This window comes from Syngnathus acus, chromosome 14 (genome assembly GCF_901709675.1).
Source record: "Syngnathus acus chromosome 14, fSynAcu1.2, whole genome shotgun sequence".
Taxonomy (NCBI): domain Eukaryota; kingdom Metazoa; phylum Chordata; class Actinopteri; order Syngnathiformes; family Syngnathidae; genus Syngnathus; species Syngnathus acus.
In genome coordinates this window covers 1,558,889-1,583,645 of record NC_051099.1, presented here as the reverse complement: position 1 = coordinate 1,583,645, position 24,757 = coordinate 1,558,889, and the positions used below count along the sequence as shown (strand labels likewise).

The window sequence follows — 24,757 nt, the reverse complement described above, 5'->3', positions numbered from 1 at the left end:
TGCTTTTCCTGGAGGTGCAGTCATGGGTACATCCAATAATCGGGAATAAATACAAACACACATATATGTGTACTATTCATCCATTTCTTCCTTATAATTCTTTTTCTAACGTTTTATTTTGCTGGAGATGGAAGGTCACAAAGGATGCATTAGGAGGACAACCAATGATCTCTTTAGCCACCCCCCCATCAACAAAAAAGAGCAGAGCAAAGAGGTTACGTGGAGAAAAATACCTTTTGTAGAGGAGTAAATTGCTTTTAGCCACATCAATGTATACTTTTTCTTGGCGCTTTTAAAATGCCAGCCCTATTAGACATAATGAGAAGCTCTTGGCAAAGACATGGAGGTTGTTGCACTGTATGATTCAGAAAGGTGTTTAAGTTCAAATGATTTGTTTCTATCATGGTACAATCTCTATGTAGGGCCAAATTAGTGTAAAATAAAGTGGAAAAATATAAAAGAAATGTAAAATTAAAAAGTGCATGCAATAGTGTGAGTAAAAAACAAATAGTGTCAAATTAAAATCCAAATAATTACAATGACAAAAATGGGTGATTAATCAATTGAACAGTATTTACAAGTGATAAATAAAAATAAATAGTTAATTTTAAAAGTGTAATGATTAATATCTGCAATAAATCAAATTGTTGAACAACTGCTACAGACACTAATAAAAATAGTGAGGAAATTGACTCCCTAATTTAATCTAATTAACCACACTTGTACATTTTTTAATGATTACAATTATGATTATATGCCTTTATCGTCATTGTGTAACGCGTGACATTATTGTGCATCTCAAGACCAAAGTCATCAAATAAAAGAACTATGTAATTTGATCACATCTACTCTGATCTACACAGTAGACATCATACATTTATCATACATTCATCATGCCAACATATGCACTTAAGAGGAATAAAAGAAACCTGTGAATAGGATAATAATTGTTATTAATATTATTGTTGTTAGTACTAGCAGTAAGAGTACAACGTCATATTTTATTTCATCAATAAGTTATATGTGTATGGGATTTCTAGAAAGTTATTAATATCCAGTCGTAGTGTTTGTGCATATCTTTTGGGACATTGTGTTGAGAGTTGTCATTTGAAAAGGTGCCTGTGTTAATAGAAGAGACTTTAATGAGGAAATAAAAAAAGTTACAGGAGGATGAATGTGGTGAAGCAGCGCACATTTACACAGCACAACATGCTACCACTTAATTGTAAACTAGGCATAATCCACACAAGTGGATTACTAATGAACATGTTTTGACATTCTGGATAATTGATGATTCTGGGTTGAGGTTTCTATTTTTTGCTCCTTGTTAAATGAGAACAAGAAGCCAGAAGCTGTCTTCTTAATTAAGAACTGGAGAACACGTTTTATAGAAAAAAAAAAAAGCGTGATAATTGGATACATTTTTCAAGAGGAATGACAATCATCATTTTCTCAAGTGTGCATACGCCGTTGCTTAGATATAGAGAAGCTTGGGTGTATGAACAGTACTGTGCGCTCTGTTGTTAAGGTTTTTTTCCTTTTTCTTTTAAGGTATTTTATAGAACTCTTTATAATCAGACTTCCAGCCCCCCCAAAATGACTGCATGCATTTACCGTGGCTTGGTTTTGTTTCACCATTTATTAGCAGGGTTACAGTTAGGGTTGGGGTTAGACAACGCACATGCCCACACTTTCCCAATTGGACTTACATGCATGCATCGTCAGGTAGAAATCAATATACAGATAGGAAAACCTATTCATTCACTCTACTCAGGTAATACTATTTTTTTTTATTTTTTTTTTAACCATAACTGTGTATATATAACAATCTTGCGACTATATTCGTGTGTGTGCATATGTGTGTAATGGTGTGTGTTGATTGTTATATTTTTTTTATACATATATAAATCAGCGCTCATTTGCATTAGTTGGTGTTAAACACCCTGCCCTGCAGTATTTGCCCAATGCATGCCTGTTTAATGAGTTAAATCCAGGTTCTGCCTTTTCCATTTTGCAAATGAAAAGCCCAAATGTTCAACATTTGTGCCGTGGAAGCACGCCACTTGAAAATGTTTTGTTTTAAAGATCTTCCCTCCTGTCCTCTTTGCTGCCAGCCACCGGGGGAAATGATGTGATTGAGTTTGAAGTGATAATTGGAGAGGATAAGTCAGCCCATTACGTGGAGTACACTCATTCCATCGAAAAATTAAATGACTAAATAAATAAAGGACAAGAGAAAATGAATATGCGATGATGAACGTGTGCAGAATTTCATGAACCGAGTGTGGACATGCATGACAAAAGTTAAGCAGAGCCTGCTGCTCCTCCGCCTTGCTATCATTCAACATCATCAATAGTCCCATCTCAGGCTTAAATTGGCATTGACTATAAAGACACTTTGTTTTTGTTGTGGTTTGAAAGTAAACTTAAAAAGGGACGTACAATGCATTATAAGAGACTTTCTCGCCATGCCATCACTCACACACACACACACACACACACACACACACACACACACACACACACACACACACACACACACACACACACACACACACACACACACACACACACACACACACACACACACACAGACAATGAATGGTGAGGTCACACTCTTGTATGTGTGTCTATGGAGTTGCATCTGTGTGATGTTGCCCTTCCCCGCATTCAGACGGTGTCCCTGAAAAACAAATAGAGCAAAAGCACAATGTTAAACTATTATGTCATCCTCTGCATAATCGTTTGAGTCCAAAAAATCCAGCACAGGGTATTTGTTAAATACGTATAGTTGCATTTTACTTCAAAGTACAATACAACTGGATTTAATCATTAAAATTTGCAATGCGCAAGATTTTTAAACTTGAAATCAATAAAATATCTCAAAAACCAAATGTGCTAGGAAAAAAGTCAAAGCCATCAGGAACACAAAATGCCATCTCTGATTAAAATTTGCTGTTGACCAGTGTAATTAAAAAAAACAATCCAGGTTGAAATTGTCATGATAAAACATTCACTTTCTGACAGAACCAGTTCAAAGTTTGAATACATTTTCTCATGCTATTGAATGAGAAAGTGTGTCCAACATTTTAAAGTGCCGCTGTATTTCCAGGCATGTCTATGAAAAGTTTTCAACGTTAATAATTCACAGAGTTGGTCCAGTCCGATAGGCAACACCTCCCTCCTCGGTTGGCATCAGTAGCAGAGTGATGTAACAGCCCTAGCTCATTACAGGCCAAATTCTGAGATTTCAAATTTTGTCAGTTCCACCTCTACCAGCGTTGCCTGCTGGAAACTTTGTCTGAAAACTTCTGCTTCCAAGCTCACACCTGCCCCTCCTTCCTCCTCTTTCTCTTTTTGATATGTCAGAGCAGGGGGAAGCTGACATCGGCGAGAGACATTTTTCACTCGCCGATCTTCCCACCTCTTCCCTCTTTTTGTGCTTTTTTAGTTGTTGTTTAGCGAACAAAGTTTGGTCAAACTCAGCCACATATAAAAATCTCACTTATTTTTGCAGCAAAATGGGCTGCTGCGGTTTAGGGTGGCTGGCACCAATTTAAAAAGATACGTTTTAGTGAATGACTGCGTTCCTGTGACTGCTTTCGATTTGTTTGAACAAAAACCCAAGTCAAACTCGGATTAAAAATGATTGTGGTCTTTCTTCAGTCATCCCAAAGCATTAAATAAAAAATGTGTACAAAAGTTAATAAAAAACATAAACAGTATTTAGGTTTTATTTTATGTTAATTTATTTAAATGAACCAAGGACTGGAATGAATCATTTTTCTGAAGCTATTTATTATACTGTTTTTATTTTTTGCATTATGCTGCTAAAAATTTCATGCATCATACATGATTGAGTTAATTATGAAGATGCTTGGAATGTGCAGTAAATATAAATCAATGTTAATTTAGGATATAAAAATAGACATTTTTGTATACTTTCCCCCCAAAAAATCCAAATGATATGACTTCTTGAGGGACCACTGTAAATCCGTTCCTTTTCATTAAGGGACTCCATTGTGACTGATTAATCCCAATTCAATGTGTGGCGACTTCAAAGGAGGGACTAATTCTTGAACGTTTGACCTCTGGGCGAAGCAATCTGTCCTCTTTAGTGGAGGCGACGACGACTGTACATCATTCAAATGACCAGATGGCACTGCCCACTCTATATTGTCCTACAAATCGACACACTACTTGACTTGCCGATTAAGGAGATCAACCGAGGAACGGCAGCACGGGTGAAAGTCAGAAAAACAGGAAGCGACTTGAGTGCGCTTTCCTCTTTGAAAGAATAAAAGTCGGCCTGTCTCCGCTTAAGCGTGAACTGAGAAATGCAGCCGTGCGTGACAAACACACGCAAGCACGCAGCCACGTGCAGACAGAACAAGTGACACCCGGGAGGATGGAACCATTCCCCGGGGGCCCGGGGAGAATGATAGATCGCCGATCGCTACTTGCTGGCCTGTAATGGAACGATCATTAAAAAGCCACAACTTGCAAAAAAAAACTTGGAAGGCGCATTTAGTGATTTGGATTTACCAGCAATGACAGGGAAGTGTTTCTTTCTCCTCAAGCTTGGCACTGATGGGCAATTAAGATGGCAGACAAACACATTCGCGCGCACACGGCATCCCGCCACCAGTGCATCCACCAGCTGCGGCCCCTCATGGAAGGAAGTGTTTTCAGCAAATTGGTTTCCTCCACGTCACCCTCTGAATGGCGCTATTCATGAAAGTAGCCTCCAGTCAGTCGGCGCTGCTGCTGCTGCTGCCACGGCACATTTACACACTTGTTCGCTTTTCTCGCACAAGGCACATACACGGATCCACCTGCACACACTCTCACATAAACAGACGGGACTCTTCTGGTCCAGCTTATCCCTGCGGGAGGGCCTGTGCTAATAGGGGCAAACATACAAAAAGATGGCAAAAAAAAAAAAAAAGGGGAGGGTGGGGCATGCTTTTAGTCTGTTTGTGCTTAATGGAAGAGTTTAACGTGGATGGATGTTAGGGTCAGAGACTCAACAGTGTGGGCGGCGCTGTCCATGTGAATGTATTTTAAATGGCAAGAGTGAAATATCCAACTATACAGTTTCTGGTCTCGTTAGACTTGCCGGCGAGCGAGAGCAGATCGCAGCCAAGGTCGGGCTACTGGTGGTCAGCAACTGGCAGGACAAACAAGCATTTGGCATCCCCATTTAAACCCAAGGGCAATTTAGAGTCTTTAATTATCCTAAGGCGCGTGTTGTTTTGGGATGTGGGAGGAAGCCGGAGTACCCGCAAGCCCACGCGAGTAAACTGTAAAGTCCACCGAGATGTTTTAACAGAGATACAAAGCCACATCTCTTGCACAGACATGTTAAAGACTAGCCCACTGTACAAATTAGAACCACAAAGATATATTGTTCATCGTTAGCTTAATTGCCTGAGCCATTTGGAAGTTGCTGTCACATTAGGGAAAAATAAAATCCCAATGTGCTGGCTAAAAAAGAAAATCGTCATGTGTGTAGATTCTCAGTCATCCATATTATGATCATCCCAAAAACGTTCAATCAAAATAACTTTTTTTTGTCTGCGGGTGTTCCTAATGATATTGCCAAACAAGATGGAACCCAAACTAAATAAGAGATGAAGACTTTGTCATGAAATAATTTTGACATCCCCTGCAATATTTGATTTCTGCATTTAACCCATCCATGTGATTAGCACGACGCTAATTAGCATGGATAATTTACCTATAGCGTTGATTGCAAATGAGATAAACACTACATCCTTCCTTCCCGTGATCTAATCTACGCTTTTAATTTATTATTAGTCATGATTAATACTACAGCGCATTACGTATTTAAATGAGCGCACATACACTGTCTTCGGTGTGCAGCCAGTCAGCAAGTTGAAAATAAGCTCCATCCAAAGAAAAATCAAATGCATTTGATATTTATTTCATGTTAAACACCCTGACATTTGCTGTGAAGATAATTCAAGTGCAATCGATCACAATGTCAAGCAAGCGTGCAGTGCTGCTTTGGAGTGGCTGGTCCGCTTAGCGCCTGGAGCGCCTCTGGGGACTTGAAGCTATCACCTCTAGGCCGCCGGGTCCTTTATCCCCTTGGTTATCCTTTCAACACTCTCTTTGCATGTTTTCAATGTGCCTGTATTGTTTGAATGTAGGTTCACACACAAGCATACACTAGTCAGACTTGGAAAAACTCTGCTCTTGATGATATATATATATATACACACTACCGTTCAAAAGTTTGGGGTCACAAAATTCTTTGGGTGACCCCAAACTTTTGAACGGTAGTGTATATATTTATTTAGATAATTATTTATAGATTATATATATAATCTTCTGTGTAAAAAATCTTATAATATATATGTATACTTATATTCATAGATTATATATAATCTTATACAAATATAAGATATAATTTATAATATTTAATTCATAATATTTTATTATAATAATATTTACACTACCGTTCAAAGGTTTGGGGTCACCCAAACAATTTTGTGACCCCAAACTTTTGAACGGTAGTGTATATACATATGGCATCCTTGATTGAAAGTAAACTGCCTTTCAAAACTATTCAGTGGCCGCAAATAATATGAATGAGTTGATGAACTTTCGTCTCCACCTACGCGGGGGCGTCGCGATTGAGTTGTGCATGCACATCTCAGAACGGTACGGAAACACCAAATTTGTCGTCGATTATATGAATTTTGAGATCGTATGGAGCCCAAATCGTGATTGATTAAAATTCGATTAATTGAGCAGCCCATTCTTGATGCCACTGCCAAAAATGCGTCTCATATGATGTCTGAGTTTCTCTATTTTTAACCATAGATCCCATGTGGGGGCCGGGAGGGACGGACCCAGATACACCCCCCCACACCCCCACCCCTACAGAATATGATGCACATATGCCCACATGGATGTGTGCATCACATATTGTAGGTGGGAGAAATACACAAGCCTGCCTACACGCGAGCATCATAAACAGTTTTTCTCCTTTGAACAGCATTCACGCTAAGTGTCAAACCACACATTGAGCTGATGTTGCAACAGCCTCATTTAATCTGCAAAGGGGGGGGGGGGGCATACACATTGCTTTTGCCATAATGACACCATAAAAGCTGCAATCGTTATAAACCTTGTCGTGTCTGTGGTGGATGTCACGTCTCGCTTTCTTATGTGAAAGCAAATGTGTTTTTTAAGACACAGTCTGTAGGGGGGAGCATTTTTGTACATTAGATTTGGATGAAAGTCTTTACTTTTTTTTATGTTTTTGTGTGCATTTGAAGACAGTTGAACAATCTGCTGAGATCGTGTCAAAAGCGGTTTCTGATATACTGACCCTTTCATGTAGCGAAATAAAACATCAGCACCACTTCCCACACAATTAGAAATGTATTGGCAAATACTGTAAAACAACATTCAGACGTATTTACTATCAAACAGTTAAAGATAAAAATAAATAGCCGCCATGGTAACCAAAATGGTGCATAGTCTAAGTCCTGCAACCAAGATATGAACAATAGTACGAAAAAATGATCCCATCATTTTATGTCATAATTCGTAAACTGAGAAATGTACAGACACTTTTCATTGGTTTTATTTTTTTGTCATTTCAGTCATAATAAACCCAAATCCCTAAACTCTGAATATAAAATGGGACGGCCCCTTTGTCTGACATTATCCTCCATCGCGCAGGGCTGGCAGCAGAATTATTTTTATGAACAGTAATATGGCACCATTCTCTATTGGAAAGGTTTAATTAAATTAAATTGAATTGAATTCCCGCTGATGTTTTCGTCAAAGGTGGTACAATCCTCCATGAAATAAGATCCCTGGTAATATACAGACGGACAGACGGAGTATTTCAGACGTTTTTGCAAAGAATAAATCACAATAAAATATTTGATCATGTGTTGTTCTTGCAAGGGTAAAAAAACTAAAGCCTGTTGGTTGATCTGAATCCCCAAAATATTTCATACTCTGGTGCAATCTAATTAATGTCATTTTCATTGTTTGCCACCATTTTATTGCGCAACAGAAAGCGAGTGGTGATCTAAATACCTGAACTTGATGCGTTCAGGACCACGGACAGTTCCAACGGCACTCTATTGCTACGCTGCTTTATTGCGCGACAGAAAGCGGGTGGTGATCAAGGATCTAAATACCTGAGCTTGATGCGTTCAGGACCACGGACAGTTCCAACGGCACTCTATCGCGACAGTGCTTATCTTAGCGTCGCTCAATGTTGCTTCCGTACATGTAGTGTATTATGTGACCCTGTTTCATATCAAGTAGTTCACTGTACATGTAAAAGCAAATTCACCTCCAGGCTGCAAGTGCTAGCAAAACACTGAAGAACAAATATAGAGCCATTTTTTCCCTGTATAGAAACGCGTACACGTTACACTGTGTAGCTGAAGCTGCTGTTCGAAAAAGCCATATGGTGACTAATTAGCGATGAAAGCGTAGGAGTATTGTGTGGCTGCTGAATAATAAATTCAAGTCCCAGGTGAAGACATTGCATGCTTGAAAGAAAAAGAAATGCTTCACGGAGAAGGAGACACTTCACTTGCATGCATACGCACACAAAACAAAGTCGTGAGTCTTTTCATCGCAGTTCCGTAAAGTAGTCCCAGCAGCGTTTTGAAAGTAGCAAGCATGCCATGTGTTCACCTGGTCATCTCCATGGTGTCCTTGGTGAGGTACACGATCCAGTAGACCAAGTTGAAGGCGCCGAAGGAAAGCGGGAAGAGAATGCGAGAGTATTTGTCGATGATACTCGTGCCGGTCAGGACGTTGTTAGCCGGCACGGCGGAGCCTTGCTGCAGGAAGGCCTGAGCGCTGACGGGCGGGTTGGGGAAGGTTTTGGCCGGCCGTTCGAAAAGGGGCGCCGAATTCATCCTCTTCTTCAACACGTTGCTGGCGTCCGCCTTGGGGAGAAGACAGAAATTTGCATGATGTGACATGAGGGCATTCAAAACAATGCTGGGTTTGGGTTCTTGCACCTGATCACAATACGCCGAGGCAGGAAAAAGACATCAAATGTCTTTAATCACTACAATATTAATAGTAAAGAGATTAAAAAGAGCAATGCAAGTCAAAACATGCTCTTGATGACGTTTATGCCTTATTCAGGCAACTGTTGGGTTTAGTCCCTGCATGTGTGGATGTAAAAACTTTGTTTTTAAATATTAATAAACAGTCGTCAAGAAGCTCGATAAAGGGAATAAATGATGTTTGTTTGTTTCTGAGGGACATTCCGACATTTTTTCAACACATTCCTGCATATTTATTGACACGTGGTTATCAGCGAGCCTCATCAAGTTTGAGTCATGCGAGCCCGGAGAGAGAAACCAAAGTACTTCTGGGAATTGGGTCAAAAAACACCATGTTGCCAGTAGATAGAGTCAGCGTGAGAGCGAGACTGCCAGCCAGCGCAATAATCCAAAGAAAACAGCACAGAATCTTTACCTGCACTAGCACAGGAATAGAACAAATTTGGACCTACCAGATTATCCCAGCAGCAGCAGAATGAACATCTATATCAGATGTGTATTATTATTATTATTATTATTCCATTGGTCTGAATTGGTCCCTATTTTAGGATGGAGATTTGGAGATTTATTTTTGTGTTTGGTACCACGAGATGGTTTTATAAATTCCATCATCAGTCTGTTGATCAATTCCACTTTGTGTGCATGTGCAGTGTGTGTGCATGTGTGTGTACTATACATAGTAACAGATCCCAAAGAGAATCTTTTTCTAATGATGACACACTAGCTTGGTTGGCTTCTTGCTGGTCAAATCCAAGTGGGATGCGCTCCTCTTTATCCTCTGCTCTATATTTGTTCACACACACGCTGGCATAGCACAGATGGTCCCTTACTATTGGACAAGTGAATATATTGTTTGGGTATGTGTACTGTGTGTGCGGGGGTAGTTGATATCGATATGTAAATGTTCTGTGTGCCTGTATGTGTAGGTTGTGCAAAATAAGGTTATTGCAAATGATTTGAGTGGGTGGTGAGTGGGCGTCAACACGCTTGTGGAAAGTTAGTTATGTGCATGTAAATACTGAGAATGCACTGACACAGTATTAATCTGTTTTTGGGAAAAGAATTTGCCTCTTCATTTTCAGCATTTTAGTCATTGTGGGATTATTGTGTAGTCTTCTTTTTCATTAGTCAAGAACTGCAATGATTGCCCGCCCCCCCGTGTGGTGTTCCAATTAAAGCCTCCACCCAATTATTCCTTGAACATCAATTACATCAGAATAAAAGTCGTTCCAATTTTGAAGGCTCCTTCAAATGCATCCACATAAAGTGGCCTGCGCGTTGTTACCATCCATCAAAGCCGCCCATATCCCAAGACTGTCTACTTAGCCCTAAAAATATTTTGATACAGCAGCTTCCATGAGAGCATTGTTACACTTCATCATACTGTAACATCTAACGTGTTGACACCAACAAGATTTTTCAACATTACTTCCTGACAGGTATTGCCTTAAGACGCTTTTAGATTGCCACATTTCTGTCATGCGGAATTGATTGTTGGGTAGCTTAAAGCCATTGAAGCCAAACACATTGTACTACTTGGCTGCAACCAGTAGAGGCACTGTTGTCTAAAGAAGTCAAGACACCTACCATCACTTAAATCCAAAGCTAAATCTGACTTTCCCTGTCCAAGAATACATCTCGACAGTAAATCCCCAACTCACACACCACCCAAAAACTTTTAACAACATCTTTCCCTTAATGATATCACATGACCTGTCAAAAAACCATCACTGCTTTCCCGCTGTGGCTCTCCCTTGCAGCCATAACAAGTCGTCATGTTAAAAATCGTGACTGGATGACGGCTACTTCTACCCGCGGTCGCTTGCTATTTTTCCTCGCGTTCCTTTCATTGCCCTCCTACATATTTTGGTGAAAGCAGTCATTTTCTATGAAGCCTCCCTCCCACTCAGCTCTTTTCACTGCAACTCTCTTACGCACACAACAAACCCCACTGCTCTATGTATCTATGCGTCTTTGGCCCAGGCCGGCCGCCTCTTCCGGTGTGTTGGGTGCCCTCCCTTCGCAGATATTCCCTTAATCTATGGCTCTTGCATAATCCTCGGCAGCGCCATTCACAGGGGCGACTACTGGCTGTCTCCTCATGTCACTCTCGGTAGTGATCACATAGTAACTGGGCGGCCGGAGAGGAGAGGAGGATGGATATGCTCAGGCTAGATGAATAGATAAATCACTTTAGAAATGGTGTTGTATGGATGTGGGATGCATAATACTCCAGATTAAATCAGCGAGTGCATATAGAAGCAAGCGTGTATATGTGTTTGAGGCTGTGCAGCAGATTATACAGGGGTGCTCGCTCCTGAATGGAAATGGATAAAGTGGAGATGGATAAAGTGTATGAAGGCAAAATAAATAGCCAGCGGTAGCCAGTAGAACACAGTGTGCAGCAGAGCAGCCAACCAGTAAAGAAAAAAGTTCAACTCGCTTGTGAGTCGGTGCAAACTTCCGTGTGCTTGTGGAGGCTTTGAGAGACTCTAGGTTGTCATGAATTTCTTATGAATGAGGTGGGAGTGTGTGTGTGTGTGTGTTTGTAAATTCAATGGCCTCGACATTAGCTACGCCTACGCAATTTAATATGATTCAGTACAACTAATGCTGCCTTTACAAAGACAAGCAAGATCCTTTGGATACTGAAATCATGGGGTAAGATTATTTGAGGAAAAGAATCATTCCAAATTCCTCCGAGTTTCAACATTAGTGGTAAAATTAAATTGTCATGTTCCAAGCATAGAAGCGTCATCAGCCTGACGGCTAAAATGTTACATCATCGAGCTAACAAGCAATTAAGTTAACCACCTACTGTAACTCTATTGAGAGTAGAAACCATCCTCTGCATATTTTCACTTTCCACACAGTTCCAGATCTGCTTTTTCTTCTTTTCTTCCACAAACGACACTTTTCCACAAAATTCAATAATTGTCACGTTTACCAACCAGACTAAACCTCACTTTACATTTCTAGTGCCCAATACGGTCAAAGCCAACCCCCATTTTTATAATAACGCACAAGAAAAAAGATATTCTGGGGTACTGCTTGTAAGTTTTAGATTGGACACGGATCATTTGTACGGTGATTTTGACACTTACTGAGGAGACCTCTCCATCATTTCCCGTGCTGGCAGCCGGGGTGGCAGCCGCAGCTGCGGCCTCTTGAGCCGCCGCCTTCATGGCCGCCGCCTTGCGTAGCTCCCGATTAGCTTGCAGCGTGGAGAAGTAATTGACGGCCGCAAACTCGATGAGGGCGGAGAAGACGAAGGCGAAGCAAACGGCGATGAACCAATCCATGGCTGTGGCGTAGGAGACTTTGGGGAGGGAGTGGCGAGCGCTGATGCTGAGCGTGGTCATGGTCAGCACGGTGGTGATACCTGTGTACGGAACCATTGATTGGTGGAGAGCTACCGTGCTAACATTTATTGTGTCACGGGAACACGACTGACTCCCCCACTATATTTTAATTTGTGATTCAACCTATCCATGACATATTTTAACCCATTGAATCGAGTATCCTCACGAGGACATATCAAAATTGCTGACATCCCTTTAATAGGACTCTTAACAAATTAGATATCTAATTGACTTTCATTGTGGAAGTAAAAATGGGAAGGGGAGCGGGGGGGGGGGGGGGTAATTGAAGACTACTGCCCAGGCTTTTACCAAATTTGGGATTTCATTAGCAGCCCAGGAAATTAAAGTGCCTCATGTGACTTAATAATGCCTCTCTTGTGAGGCATCACTTCAGCAAGTGGACAGAAACCTCCTTAAAACCCGTACATCTTCCTCAAGCGATGCTGACGCTCTCTATTTTAAATATGGCCAAGGCAATTGAAGAAAGCCTGTCAGGCCGACAGCGAGAGGCAAGAAGGAAGCAAAATAGAGTATGAGGGGGCGAAGGACAAGGTTGATGATATAAAGACGGGACAGAAATGAAATGCTTGGGGCGTTTAAGGGCTTTTGTAGTGGGGGGGAAAAAAGCACGATACAAATTAGAATGCACTCAATTAAGTTCGGGAGACTTCTGCTTGAGGGACTTAAAGCTTTTAGAGCGGATGTTGACGATGCAGTCCACAATATACTGTAGCCTTAATGTACTCTGCGTGTGCTTTATAGCTTCTCTGCATCTCCATTTTGAAGCTCTCTTAGCCATTAAAAGTACCTTGCACAATGTACAGACTAAAACAATCACAAATGGATGGCTTTCCCGAATCAACAGTGTCAACTTTTTAGACCAACTTTGGCATCTGGGGTTGCTTTGTAACCTTCCACAAGACCCATTTGGACTGTTAAGGCTTTTATGATGACAAGAAAACTCCTCCTTACCAAAACTGAAGTATCGGGCCGAATTTCCAGCCAGTACCAAGCAAGGAAAACAACTCTATTGATTATGAATGATTAAACCGTCATGTTCTAAAATCACTTAATGTGAAAACGTAATACTCCAGCTCACCCTTTGTATGCTTTTGTATTGTGAATGCAAAAGCAAGAGTACAAATGACTTGGCACAGAATTGTGCACGGAATAAAAACCTACTTCACCTTCTTCCTTTTGTAGACTTTCACACATTTCTCCAGTCATTTGCTCTTTGCTTTGTCTAGAAGTTTTTTTTATTTCTCTATCGCCGTTCGCTTTCTCTATCTCTCCCTGTTTGGGTGTTTCTTGCGCGCTGTGCTCCTGAGGCTAGAGCTCGGTGGCAACTGTAGCGTAATGTAATGTGAGCGAGCGGAACCTGTGAGTGCTCAGAAGCGGGCCAAGTATAAACATCCTCCCCCTCTCAGCCCTTTGCATGAGCAATTTCAAAAAGGACATTTATTCCCAATTAATTCAGCTCAACCACTGTGGAGGAGGAATAGAGATAATGAAGAAAGGTTAAAAAATATCATGCTCTGACTTTGTTTGCATGAGCTAGCAAGGTTTTTATTTTAAGAACCAATCAGTGTTCAGGAGGAGTGTGCTGGTAACTGTGCTGCTTAAAGTTTACAGAAGGAGAAATGTGGTGAGGTCGAACTGTGGGCGTTGAGTTGATACGTTCAGATTTTTGGACTTCTAGATACTTTAAGAAACACTTCTGGGAGCTGGAATGAAAATTGAAAACTACTTGGCTTAGCCTTTTTGAACACCTCAAAAAGAAGCCTTTTGGTCTTTGACATCACACCTGTGTCTGAAGTCAAGTTAAAAGAATTCTTACCAAACACAGTCCGAGCTGGAACTGACTCCTTGTTAATCCAGAAGGAGACTTGAGCCAGGATGACGGTCATGATGCAGGGAATGTACGTCTGGATCAAGAAAAAGCCCATTTTTCTCTGCAGGTGGAAGTGGACGGTCATGATGACGTATTCCCCTGAGACAGAAAGTGAGAAGTGAAGCCAAAGATCTGCTTACTTCCATTCTGGACTGGACTTGTGACTTGTCTTGAAATAGAAAAAATATACTGAGAGTTGTCTCTTGTGGTTAGCCGATTGATTCCATTCCAAGTTGTTTATTTTTGAATGAGGAATCTGACAAGAAGAGGGGCCCGGAATGATCAAAGGAGGAAGATATTCAACGGCAAAGTTTTCCTAATGCTGTGTCCTCATTTCTCAACGTTTGGACTGTAAGGCTGCAATTGATCAAAGATACATTTTATGTATCTTCAAAGATACAACTGCACACCCTTCCGTACCTTTTGTTCAGTCAACTCGAGGTTGCCCTTTTGAAATCAATTGAACAAATGAGGAAAAAAAAAAAATCGACTCCAAAATGCATTTCCCTACAACCTTCAACGAGGATCTTGACTCACCTGTATTGGACTTGAGCCTCTCACTTGACACTCTCTGACCGATGAGGTCATACTGCAAGAGACTGGATGACTCCTGCGGCACCTCAACGGAAGACAGAGGACCTTTCTTCCACGTGTACATGATCTCACTGACAGGGTAAGCATCTGCAGAGAAGACATCACGAGTGTTTTTAATCATCTTGGCACGAAATAGAAGATTTGTCATGTTTTTGTGCAAACAAAACATACTAGGGGAAAAAAATCAAAACAATGAATCCCAACTGTTTTCCTTTGCTAATTACTAGCTTGCAAAAAAGTGACACACGACTCAAAGCTGCTCAAATGAGCCACGCGTTTCAAATTGACATCTATGAAGGGTGTCTTGTCAATTAGTTAGTGACACACAGAGTGGCACCAGCTGTCACAGAGACAAAACAAGAATGAAAAAAAAACTCACAGCTCCCAAACTTGAGTGGGCATGCGTGTCCGTCCATTGGGAAGTTCATCAAGCGCATGGGGCACTCTGCATTTATAGTTAATCTGTCGGAATAGAGAAGAATTCAGTTCATATTTGATGTCATGACTTTTAAAAGTAACGGTTGAGAGAATGCAAACAATAAGACAACATTTGAAAGTTTTAAGATTTTATAGATCTCATCTCGAACTATGTCGTGTAAATCCAGCCGCAATAGGGATGTGCTTTTTTTTGACAACTCCACTTCAAAAGATGATGCAGAAGGCAGCACATCATTCATTTGGAATTTGACAAAAGCACATTATGCGTTCGGATGTTCCAATTATTTTGGGGGAAATATGAGCTGCTGCCCTTCATCGCATCTTCCAGGTTATCTCTCTCTTTCTTTGAATTGCCATCCAAAGGCTGCTTTAACCATCAGATGGCGCATATTTAGTTTTGGAATGGCTTTACGCGAGTCTGTGCATCCTTTTTTTTGGGGAATGCTTTTTTGTTTGAATTGTTATCCAGGGCTCCATCCGCCACTCTATTCTGGTCTTGGCCACGCCGCCGTTACCTCATGGTGTAGAGGATGGTTCCGTTCTGCATGATGCGGAACAGCTTGTTGGGGGTGGTCATGTTGTGAGAGATGGACCTCTTGCCGTTACGGAAAAACGTGTCTGGCGTCCAGATCTTGCTGACCATGAGGTTATTGAGTCTTAGTATCTCGATGGGGCCCTCGAATTTCAAGCGCTCGTCGATCCACGTTTGCCGGAAGAACACATCCATGGTGTATTCCTGTTGAGGACGAGTAGAATTTTTTGTTTACTATGACTTGGATGATGCCGCTACCTTTGTAACCTTCAGAGACAGGCAGATGGGGAGTGAGCCATGGTTTCTTTGGAACCTGCTGAGCAGAGTGCTGGCAATGTGTCTGATTTATGTATTGAAATTTGCCACATTTGGATGCACTTCAACCTTTCGCTCCTCCCTCCATAATTATTGCACATTTAAAACAAATGTTGGGCTGTTGAATGTTTTCTTAAGATCACTCGTTTTTATTTTACTATCATGTTGTTGTATCCAATTATACTACTGCAAATAGCATTATTTATTACCATCGTAACTATTACCAAATTGTATCTTTTAGCTAGTGAGTGTAACTATATTCCTTAAATTCATCTAAGAACACAACATCAAAACAGCCCAGCATCATTTTAGGATTTTATCTCAATAGTTGTTACAGTAAAGTAACTGTAAAGTCTGTTGGAAAAAAAAAAAACTAAAATACCCGCAAACATTAGCACAAGTTTCCAGCCAGCAAGTCTTAAATAAAAGTCAATCCTGGATGTTTTGAGGTCACATTGGTAACCTCACTGAACTGCCCCCCTCCCCCTTTGCCTCTGTACAGTAAATAGATCTTTCACCATCATTATCATCAAGTCTCCAAGAAAAGCTCTAAACGGCAGCATCATGTTCAATAGACATATCGCGTTGGCTCGGCCTATCTCATGTCAAGAGTAGCCAGCAGCCTATCCCCGTCCATCCCAACATCAGCTACATCTCTCTCCCTCTCTCTAACCGAGGGATTGTCAGACAGATTAAAGTCCTGCTAAGCTGCACTAATGACATCTGCCCAAATGCTGCAATAATGAAGGCTAGGACTTGAGTTACAAGGGACAGGGGGAAAAAAAATAAAAAATAGTGCACATTTGCTCTTGTGTATCCACAATGACTGAGTGAGACAACACGCATGTGCATGACAAGCAGCAAATGAAAGAACTTTGTAATGCTTGTTTACATACCATCTCCACATCTGAAACCGGTCCAAAGCTGGTGACAAAGATGTCCGTTTTGACTTCTGTCACTGGACCTACAGCAAAGGCAGTCAGGCATTTATAATTTCCATGATAAAAAATAATGTGAGAAGCTGTTATATTTGTAAATTGATGTCCTGTATGTATTGATATTGTTTTTAAAGATAGGCTATAGGGGAAAAATATTGTGATTTTGCAGTCTGGTACTTCCAGTACTGTGTACTGTAATCTTAATATGGATTTTGTAGTTTTGCTGCATGCAACTTCACTGTAGCACTGATTAAAAAACATTATGGCTTCATTTTCACGCTCAAACAAATGGCTACATTTGCGCACGTCATATTCACAACCAGCCTGGAGGCGCAAACTTGGCCTAACTTTTATCCAGTAACAACAACAACAACCTAATGGTGATTTATGATTTCAAGTGTATTTAAAGCATACCTCCAAATCCAGGTCGCAGCCTGTTGTCATAGCCGTCCAGTAGTCTATCCAATATGCGCGTGATGTTATCCAAATAGATGCTGCTCTCAGTGTGCTGCGCTCCCCAAGCGCCGCATAAGCTGTAACTAAAGCACGTGTGGAAAAGCAAAAGCAAAAATACCTCTTAAAAATAAGAAAGGAGTTTAGCAAGTGGTGCGAAAAACAGCGCGCTCGCCGTGCGTAAAAGTCCGAGAGTTTGCCACTCACCAAGACAGAAAGAAGCACGTCAAAGGAAAAGCCATGCCTTGTAGTCTTTCAAAATACAACTTTAGAGATCCGAGGTCAGCTATGCAGACGAGCACATGCCATCATCACGCATGGACATGATTTTATTCTCCAAAACCGTCAGCAGCTCTTGTTTGAGTTGCGAGGATTTGGCGCGTCAGTCCGGTCCAGCACGACTTGACTTGCTCTCCAGTGCGCACGCCTCACAGCCTCAACCGCTCGGCTGAGAGCGAAATAAATAAAGAAATAATACAACACTGAGGAGTTTGGAGAGTGGAGAGCGTGGATGGACACGCTGGAAGGAGAGGGGGGAATTTTGCAAGAAGGAAAAAAAAAAGCCTAGATTGATGGCGATAATTATTACCTGATAAGAGGAAGGGGAATCAAACAGCACCAGCATGGACGACTAAAATAATCACTAAAATGTATATTTACATTAACCGGCCACAACATTAGGTACACATGCAATTCCTAATGGGGAAAAAAAAATCATGTTTGACTGACATGAATTGAAGTCTGCTATTTTTTTATTTTAGTTGATGTGTGAGAGCTGTTCCTAATATTCTGGATGGGTTATGGTTATATGAGATACTTTTTTTTGTTTTACAATGAAATAATGCAAAGAAACAGTTTTTACAAAATTGCATTTATGCACAGTAGTATTGAATAAGAGGGCGTGGCCTGGTGAGTGACAGGAGTTGAAATAGCTCTTTGCAAGTTTTGTAGTTGAGTGTTTGACTGTTGGTCTGTTTGATAAACAGTAAAGCATCTGTAGCTGTAGCTGTCCTTGCCCAATTCCGAGGGCATTGCAGTTCCCAACTTCATCATGGAGTGTTGGCATATTTGAAGTTAACTCAATTAGTGAAGCTATCTTAATATGAGCACAGGAGTCAAACTCAAGGCGTGCGGAAGCCAGATTCGGCCTAGCTAAAAAATTTTATAGATGACTTTGTGATATGTACTTGTGTGCTTATTAAACTCTAACAATAAAGTGCACAAGAAGAAAAAAAAAATCTTCATTGATCAAGTGGAAAGATTATCTCGGCACAGCATTAGTTTTTCATTATGACTACTGTAGTATCGCAGTCATTTGTTATCAAAAATTCATACGAGGAGGCAGAGAGGGAGAAATATAGGGTGGTCTTCAGACGCTGGCTGATTACGCAATGTCACATTTTAACTCTGGCTCTCTTTGTGCTCCAAACACTTCACGTAATGAAAATGTCCTTTAGATAATGAGCAATCACGAGTGAATCACCAAAGATCAAGAGCACAACACATTCATTATGAAGAACCTAATTGCTGCATTGCCTTTGATAAATGACAAATATTGTTTTGAAAAGTTTGTCCTGCATTTAATTGTAAAAATAGCAAGTCCTGAAGCATATGGCATTTAAAACTCAAAACACATTTTTAAGTGAACAAATACAAATAATAGGACGTCACAGTTTTCACAGAATGTAATCTCTACAAATTTCCATTAAACTTTAAGGTGTACGTGGAGATGAGAGGAAAAATGATAATGATGGATAGCATGAAGACACAAGTCCCCTTCCATGGGAACAATGGAATGAGAAGCAATTCAATTATGTCCATTTGGGAAGTACAATTACTTTGGCGAGATAAGGGGACATGCTTCGGAATCAAAACGATTTTAATTAGTTCATCATTCAAATAAACTCAGTTTTAATTAAACATGCCATGATATGCGCTCGGCATTTTGATGCAACGCCAGCAGATTGGTTGAAAAATAAAATCACTGACAGCAGGATTCTCATCGCACAACTGGATGTCATTTTTCCTTATTTGTGTGTGCGCTCAGAGCCATAAATAAAAAATGTTGGAAGCTAGCAAAGTGTAAGAAACACACATTGTCTGCTTTTCTCTTACCCCCCTCACACACACACACACACACACACACACACATTTCGCACATATTTGCAGTGCAAATTAATCTTAGTAACTCACAAGTACAGACACACACCCAGTGTGTAACACAACACGTATGTGCATGCAAGTGTATCATTTCTCATTCCTGACCACGGCACAGTGCTTCTATTAATACATGCCATCTCCCACGCGAAATGGACCCACTGTACTTCATAAGCTTCGCCGTGTGGTTGCCATGGTAACACTTACAGTAGGAGAAACTTAGAAAATGTGTGTGCGTGCGCGTGTTTCTCTAAACTTTGAAGCGCTTTATATGGTTTTGGTCATCAAACAGGGGCAGAGCTTTTTGCTCTTGTTTTCAAAAGTGGTTTACAGAAGGACTCGGGGAAAAGGTTACATGCTGCCACAATGACTGGAGGAAAGTTGTCATGTGGTATTTCAGTGCATTAGAATCTGAACAAGGGAGGACGATGCTGGCCTATTTGCGTGACCATCGACGGACTTTCTGCAATAACATCAGCAAGTAAACTTGAAAAACTTTTTCTCCACCCCATTATTGTTTTTAGACTGTCTTTAGCGCTGGCACCACATCTACATCATGAGGAATGGCAGCAGCAGTTGCCATAGAGACAGAACCATATCATAGCAAGTTAAAGGGAATGTTGAATTTCTTTTTGAGGTGCAAGGTTAATATATGAGTGCATTATCTCGGATGATCCTCTGCTTAAATAAAAGTAAAAAAAAAAAAAAAAAAACTTTTATAAAATAACACTTTTTATCAGTAGTTGTTGTCCCTTCTTTTTCAAACGGCAGCAGAGTGGTGAGCACATCTGCCTCCGGGTTTGAATCTATTGCTACGAAACATATTGTGAAATGAATACCCCAATTTTGTTACATCTCTTGTAGCGGATGTCCAGCTTTGAGTGTCCAGCGCGTGCAATTGTTAGGTGCAGACGCAAATACGCAAGCGTCATGTAGCTTATTAAAAATGTATCGAGTGTACAGGATATTTGCATAGGCAGGAAAACGCTCGCGGATAAAAACTCATTACAGAAGAGCCCGGAGAGGTTGCGTTGCCCTTTCCATGCCGGCCAATCCATTTTTTCCCCATCATACTTTTTGGAGACAACTTTTCTCATATCAACTTAAGTGACCTACAAATTTCAGAGAGTAGAATATTTATATGACTGCACTACATTGAATATTTTTTTCAATGTTATGTCATTTTGAGCAATTATTGGACTGAAGGAAATTAATTAGCACATGATGCCAAAAGCCCCATTTGTATAAATCAACAACATATTCATGACTTGAACTACTGTCACTGCTGAGAGTACATAAGGAGATGAAAGGTGAGAAGTCATGTAAGTGAATTATGAGCGCGGGTGAGATGTGGAGGTGTATGCCACAGTCTCCATGGTTACGGCTAATGGTAAAGTAGGGTGTCAATGTCAAATTAAAGTCAGCGGCGCCGCGGTGGTGCTAGTCAAACCCTGCGATGCTGTGCCGAACCAATTAAAAAAAAAGGAAAGAAGTCAAGGTGACACCTGTTTGCCAGATTTATTTTCCTGAAATGAATGTAACAAAAGTAACACAAAATAAACAATGATTCACTGCTTTTTTAGGGGGTTTTTTTGGTTTACTTTTTTTGTTCTTACTTGAGTTTATAAGTAAGTTTTACCAATTTTCCACCGCGCAGTGCTGACTCGGATCGGAAATTATACTGTCTGGCAAAAGACGAGAGTTGAGGCTGGATTTTAAGTTTAGATGTGCGTACATTGTCTTTCCTTTGTGTGGCGACTTGACTTGCTAGATTCCCAGCTGTAAGTTTGGACTTGCTTTAAACTTTAATGTTGTGACTTTCTTGTGACTCACTCCCCACCTCTGCCTATTGCGCAACACCAGGTTTATTTTTCAGTCCAATCAGCTTTTTAGTAGGTTTGGCAGAAAAAAAACGTTTTGCCATTTGACCTTTACAACAGAAATGCTTCATGTGTTTGAGGTGCGATTTTAACCTTTTGGTATTTTGACAAATTCCGCTCTAGACGAGACACACAAGAATGCATAATATTACTCCTTTCAGCTTTGTTGTCTGCAGGGAGGAATAATGTCGAAAGAAGCCAATAACCTCATGTCGCCATCTAAATCATCACATCAGAGCCCAGCCAAGTCTCCTGAAGAGAAGCTTTTTTGGCAGACGCTCTCAAATCATCGCCCTGGTCTTCCCAACTGTGTCAACCCTGTCAGCACTTGTGGCTGAGAAGACCATGACGGCGGTAGAGCTCGGTGAGTACCAACAATCTGCTGCCTGAAGGGCATGACAACCTTGAAGCGGAAGCAGGTGGCGCCCCCTCTGGAGAAGATAAGGAGATAAAGCACAAATGTTGTCTGACAGGCTCGCTTTATCCCGTTTATCCTCGCCTCAGTGCTCCAAACCTGATATTATTCCTAGGACAGGTGTAGACTCTGAACAACCACAGGGAGTAAAAAAAAAAAAAAAAAAAAAAAAGCACACATCAAGGGCTCTTTTGAAGCTAAATGTAGCGTATGTGCTAATTTCTCTTCTCAGGTGAACAATAATGGGAAGGGATCAGCCGGTGAGCATAGCACACTGTATTATGGATCACCGATGAAAAATTCATGAGCGTAATTGCGGATGAAAGTATCCTGATCATCACTTCAGTGAATGCAGGAAAAAGGCCTGCCGTGCGTATATTGATCTTGGAGCGGAAGAGTAATGGATGTAAGCCTGGTTTAACAACAGTAGCTTGACATTTGCATATGCTAGTCAAAGTGGATGTAAGGTCACAGCATGAAGCAGCCAAATGGAACAAATTGTTTCGTTTGGAAACTGAATTTGATTTGGATTTAATATGCCAGAAAAAATGAGTGAATAAAAAGGTGCTCCTTAATGTGCTCTTTAATGATGATGATTTTAACCTCAACTTACATAAATTGTAATGGTGATTTTGTTGAGTATATTTCTAAAATTAAATGCCTCCGCCCCACATTTTACAGACAGACGGCATTGTTTGCTGCAGTAAGACATGCGCACAGATTTTGTGCATTTTTAGATTCCAAGTAGCATTATGTAGGCTCAGACTTATTTTAAAAAAAAAAAAAAAAAAGGAAAGTTGTTTTTCTCAAACAGATGAACCTTTCTGAATTAAACTGGATGGATGGACGGACGTGTCATAATTGAATCCACTCAAATTTGATTCAAATGTTATTTGAGTGTCATTTGAAAGTCAAAGTCAGGAAGGTGTGCGAGGATAGTGTGGTGCTTGGCCGTGCATGCGCTTTGGCCTGCGTCCCCACTTGGATGGCAAACAGACAGTGGGCCCATGGCAGGTGGGAGCAGACCAGGTGGAAACTCCACAGTGAAGACCAGGTGTCACCTAGTAAATCTCTTTGCGCTTTGCCTGTATAATACAATGGCAACATTAGAAGCAGCTGTCAGTATTTTGTCGTGCAAAAATAAATGATGTCAAATTAAGTGTCCTCTAATAACGTCAATTTATACAGAATGCAGACATCACACAATTTATTGGATTATGGCAGGTATGCCTTAAATTGTGCTCCATGATGGGATGGGCCATCTACGATCTGCAGTACGGCAGAATAAAATACCTACCGATTGCACACCTTTGTGCCATAACATCAAAGCCACCATTATTATGAATTCTAAGAATGGCAACGATTGAATAGGAAAATCTAGTGTGGGTGGATAATTTGTGTGATTTACGTCGGCTGACAAGTTAAGAGATCATTTTTCCATTTTAACTTGAAGCCTAAATTACAGCTTCCAGACTAATGTCCCTGTAATTTATCATTGCGCCCATTTCTGTAAGGACACTGAAAATAATAATATGATAAAATCATATCATTGAATCATATAATGAAATCATAATAATCATATCATTGAAATTGACTCGACGTTGACTGAAATTTAAATACAGTGACACCATCAGGTCATGTGGAGAATTTCTTTTTTATTTTCTACCAGTCATCCAGTTGCTGGTCCTCTGAAGGAATCTCTCTTTTAAAAAAAAGCGGATCATTGCTCGGGCATCTTCCACTCATCCACCACTTCCTCCATGACTGGAGTTTCTTTTGCACAGTGGTGCGTGCGTTCTGCTCAGCTGTGCGTGCGTAGCCAGCATAGCTCCATCACATACTTCTCATCTACATGGATCCAGCCTCCAAAGCCTGAGGCACTCAGCATGGACAAGCGCGCCTCTCGTTGTGTTAAGACATGCTTAATGCACTGTGCATTTACGTACAGGCCTAGATGTATAGCCATCCATGCACTGGTGCTGAGATGTGAAGACACACCAATCACAATGCTGAACATTTAGAATATAATCATGTTCAGATAGATGCCTTAAAACATTGACCATCATTTGTTATTGTGATTGCAGTTGGTGTGGAACTGCACAGCATCACGAGAGCCGGTTTCTAAAATGGCGACCATCTAAGAGTGAACAACCCACCAAGCAACTGGACACTTTATTAGATAGGTTAATGTTATGTTGGTAGTACGCCAACAACCTTAGGCAGGAATATTGCACTGCTCTTGTTTAGTAATTACTATTGTGTCCACACCCTCACCGGCGCAGAATGCCTTTTTGTGAAATGAATATCATTTGCTTGTAAAGGCCCATTTTTGACCCCAACATCAGCATATGTGATCCACCTCTGCACCATGTTATGTGTGTAAACTTTGAATGTTTGCAATGGGTCCCTTTAGATTGAGTGAGTGGATCAATTGAGGTCTTCAATATATTTATACAAAGAATACAGAATTTTACTTTCTTATTTGCTTACATCAAGAGTATTTGCTGATTTAAATCATATGACAATGAAGTGTACCTATTAGAATGACGTTTTGCTGAAATTTCCTGGGAAACCAACCGGCAACCTTATCAGTTAGGGAGATCCCCCCACGAGTGACAGTTGACTCCCACCCTTTACATTCCACCCGCGTCTGTCTGTCTGTATACTACACCCCTGTCACAAGCATCATCATCATCATCACC

The 24,757-nt window shown here is 40.7% G+C and overlaps 1 protein-coding gene across 2 annotated transcripts; it reads right to left on the bottom strand.

Annotated features, from left to right (window-relative positions):
• Nucleotides 1-1,538: 1,538 nt before the first annotated feature.
• Nucleotides 1,539-18,064, bottom strand: gabra6b (gamma-aminobutyric acid type A receptor subunit alpha6b). 2 transcript variants are annotated; one of them, XR_005100142.1, is made up of 11 exons: nt 17,811-18,064; nt 17,565-17,689; nt 17,109-17,176; nt 15,881-16,101; nt 15,307-15,389; nt 14,871-15,014; nt 14,280-14,432; nt 12,185-12,462; nt 8,698-8,954; nt 2,598-2,683; nt 1,539-2,495 (listed from the first exon to the last, which is right to left on the bottom strand). XR_005100142.1 is itself a non-coding variant. In XM_037269348.1 (10 exons), exons 1-10 carry the CDS (start codon nt 17,843-17,845, stop codon nt 2,671-2,673), a joined length of 1,377 nt encoding a protein of 458 aa, XP_037125243.1. In that variant the 5' UTR covers nt 17,846-18,064; the 3' UTR covers nt 2,584-2,670. The 2 variants fall into 2 exon arrangements, 1 of the variants encoding a protein (XP_037125243.1); XM_037269348.1 differs by lacking the exon at nt 1,539-2,495 and having other exon boundaries at nt 2,584-2,683.
• Nucleotides 18,065-24,757: the final 6,693 nt, after the last annotated feature.

Excerpts from the sequence above, each read along its gene's own strand:
- gabra6b (XM_037269348.1), bottom strand. The coding sequence starts at position 17,845 with ATGGCTTTTCCTTTGACGTGCTTCTTTCTGTCTTG. Across the intron at positions 17,177-17,564 it reads GCTGCGACCTGGATTTGGAG|GTCCAGTGACAGAAGTCAAA; the intron begins GTATGCTTTAAA and ends CCTTTGCTGTAG. Across the intron at positions 15,015-15,306 it reads CCCACTCAAGTTTGGGAGCT|ATGCTTACCCTGTCAGTGAG; the intron begins GTGAGTTTTTTT and ends TCTTCTCTGCAG.